The following is a 1,639-nucleotide window of genomic DNA, read 5'->3' as shown; positions in this document are numbered from 1 at the left end:
AAACCTCAGCTTTCTGAAACAGCTCTGAACAGGGAAGTAAACAGAATTCCTTTCTCCCACAAAAATATTCCCTTCTTTCCTTAGCTTCCATGCCATTGTTTCTGGGATTTCCTGCCTCTATTCAAGGTATAGAACAACTGCCACTACCCTGATGAAATCTTCAATGATTTCCCACCTAGACTGAAGTCCCACCTCCTCTGAACCTACCTCTCACCTTATTTAACACCAGATTTGTAATACTAGCTAAAGACCAACTTGGCAATCAGGCAGGGTAGGCTGAGGGATTAATAAAGGGTCAATCAGAACATGGGTAGGCACAGAAAGGAGGGCAGTGTTCCAGAAAGGGAGCAGTTGTTCAAAGGTCAAAGAGGGAGGGCATCAAATCTGGTTGGCTCATGCAGTGTTGGATGCTCTCTCTTCGAGCAAAGGCTAAGAGACGAGTATTCTCCTTAAAGTGGCGGTGTCCTTCCTCGGTGAGCCTCCAGAGGCAAGAGCGAGGTTTTGAATCAGCCTCATCCTGAACAGTGACTGGCACCTTTTCAAAGCTGCCTAGGAAGCAGAGGTTGTGGCGAATGGTGTTTTTCCAGCCATCTGGAGCTGTCCAGAAAAAGGGGAAATGCTGTCGAGTGAAATTGTAGATCTGTTGCACATTAAGACCACACGGAGGGCTGTTTCTTAATGCTAGGGCAATGAGATGGCTATAATTGAGTGGGGGCCGTGGCCAGGATTTCCTTTCCTGGTTGTTAGCTTGCCACAGCTTTGGCTTCTGGAAGCAGTCTCTTTTGTTAAGGACCATGAGGGCCTCAGAAGACTTGTCCTTTTGTTCCTCAGCTTCCTCTTCTGTGAGCTCACAGTCACTTGGGGAAGAGAGGAGGTGCTTCTGTTGGGGAGACTGCTCATTGGAGGAAAGTGGCAGGGACTCCAACACTCCCTGAGCCTCTGAGAAGTTAGACTCTTCATCTTTTGTGGGTGCCTGAGGGGAAGAAGCCATGCTTATCAGATCCTTACTATTGGGCTTTGGGGCCTCCTGGCTGCTGAGAGGGCACACAATGTTGGGGTTTACCCACATCCACAAGTTGGGTTCAGACTGAGGAGTATCTTCATCAGGACCAGGTTTCCACTCCTGGGGTACTTCTGGGGGCTTCATTACTCGTATTTTGTATTTAACAAGGTTCTGCTCAGCTAAAGGGCTCTGGTCTGTGGTACAAGGCAAGAAGAACTCATTCCCCATGTCCCAGTCCAGAAGTCCTGGAACATGTCCATGAAGACTGTACCAGAAGTCAGGATTTTTTAGCTTTAGGTCCATCTTTAGTGTAGAAATAGGTGGAGGAAGAACTACCGAATGGACATAGGTCTCTCAGGCACGTCTCAAAACTTTGGTTGGGGCACTGATGTGTCTTTCTTATCCAGGGAGTTTATGAGTGGGTCTTCCAGAAGTACTGGAAAAAGGGATACCAATGCCTCACTCATCAGTGGTCAGACTTGGAGAAACCTCAGCTTTCTGGAACAGAGATTAACACAGGGAAATAATTTAAAAGAACATCTTAACAGGAAAAAGACCCAAGTGTATTTCCCGAGCTTTCACTGGAAGCAGGAGTTCCCCAAAGGCAGACCAAGAAACTTTGAATTATATGAAAAC

At 47.0% G+C, this 1,639-nt stretch overlaps 1 protein-coding gene across 1 annotated transcript; it reads right to left on the bottom strand.

Annotated features, from left to right (window-relative positions):
• Positions 1–355: 355 nt before the first annotated feature.
• On the bottom strand, positions 356–1,306 carry Foxr2 (forkhead box R2). Its single transcript, XM_027924835.2, has one exon. The coding sequence runs from the start codon at positions 1,304–1,306 to the stop codon at positions 356–358; it is 951 nt and encodes a 316-aa protein (XP_027780636.2).
• Positions 1,307–1,639: the final 333 nt, after the last annotated feature.

Source organism: Marmota flaviventris, chromosome X (genome assembly GCF_047511675.1).
Source record: "Marmota flaviventris isolate mMarFla1 chromosome X, mMarFla1.hap1, whole genome shotgun sequence".
NCBI classification, from domain to species: domain Eukaryota; kingdom Metazoa; phylum Chordata; class Mammalia; order Rodentia; family Sciuridae; genus Marmota; species Marmota flaviventris.
The sequence above is the reverse complement of the archived record's forward strand: the minus strand, read 5'-3'. Positions and strand labels throughout refer to the sequence as shown.

Coding starts and splice junctions, on each gene's coding strand:
- Foxr2 (XM_027924835.2), bottom strand. CDS start 1,306: ATGGACCTAAAGCTAAAAAATCCTGACTTCTGGTACAGTCTTCATGGA.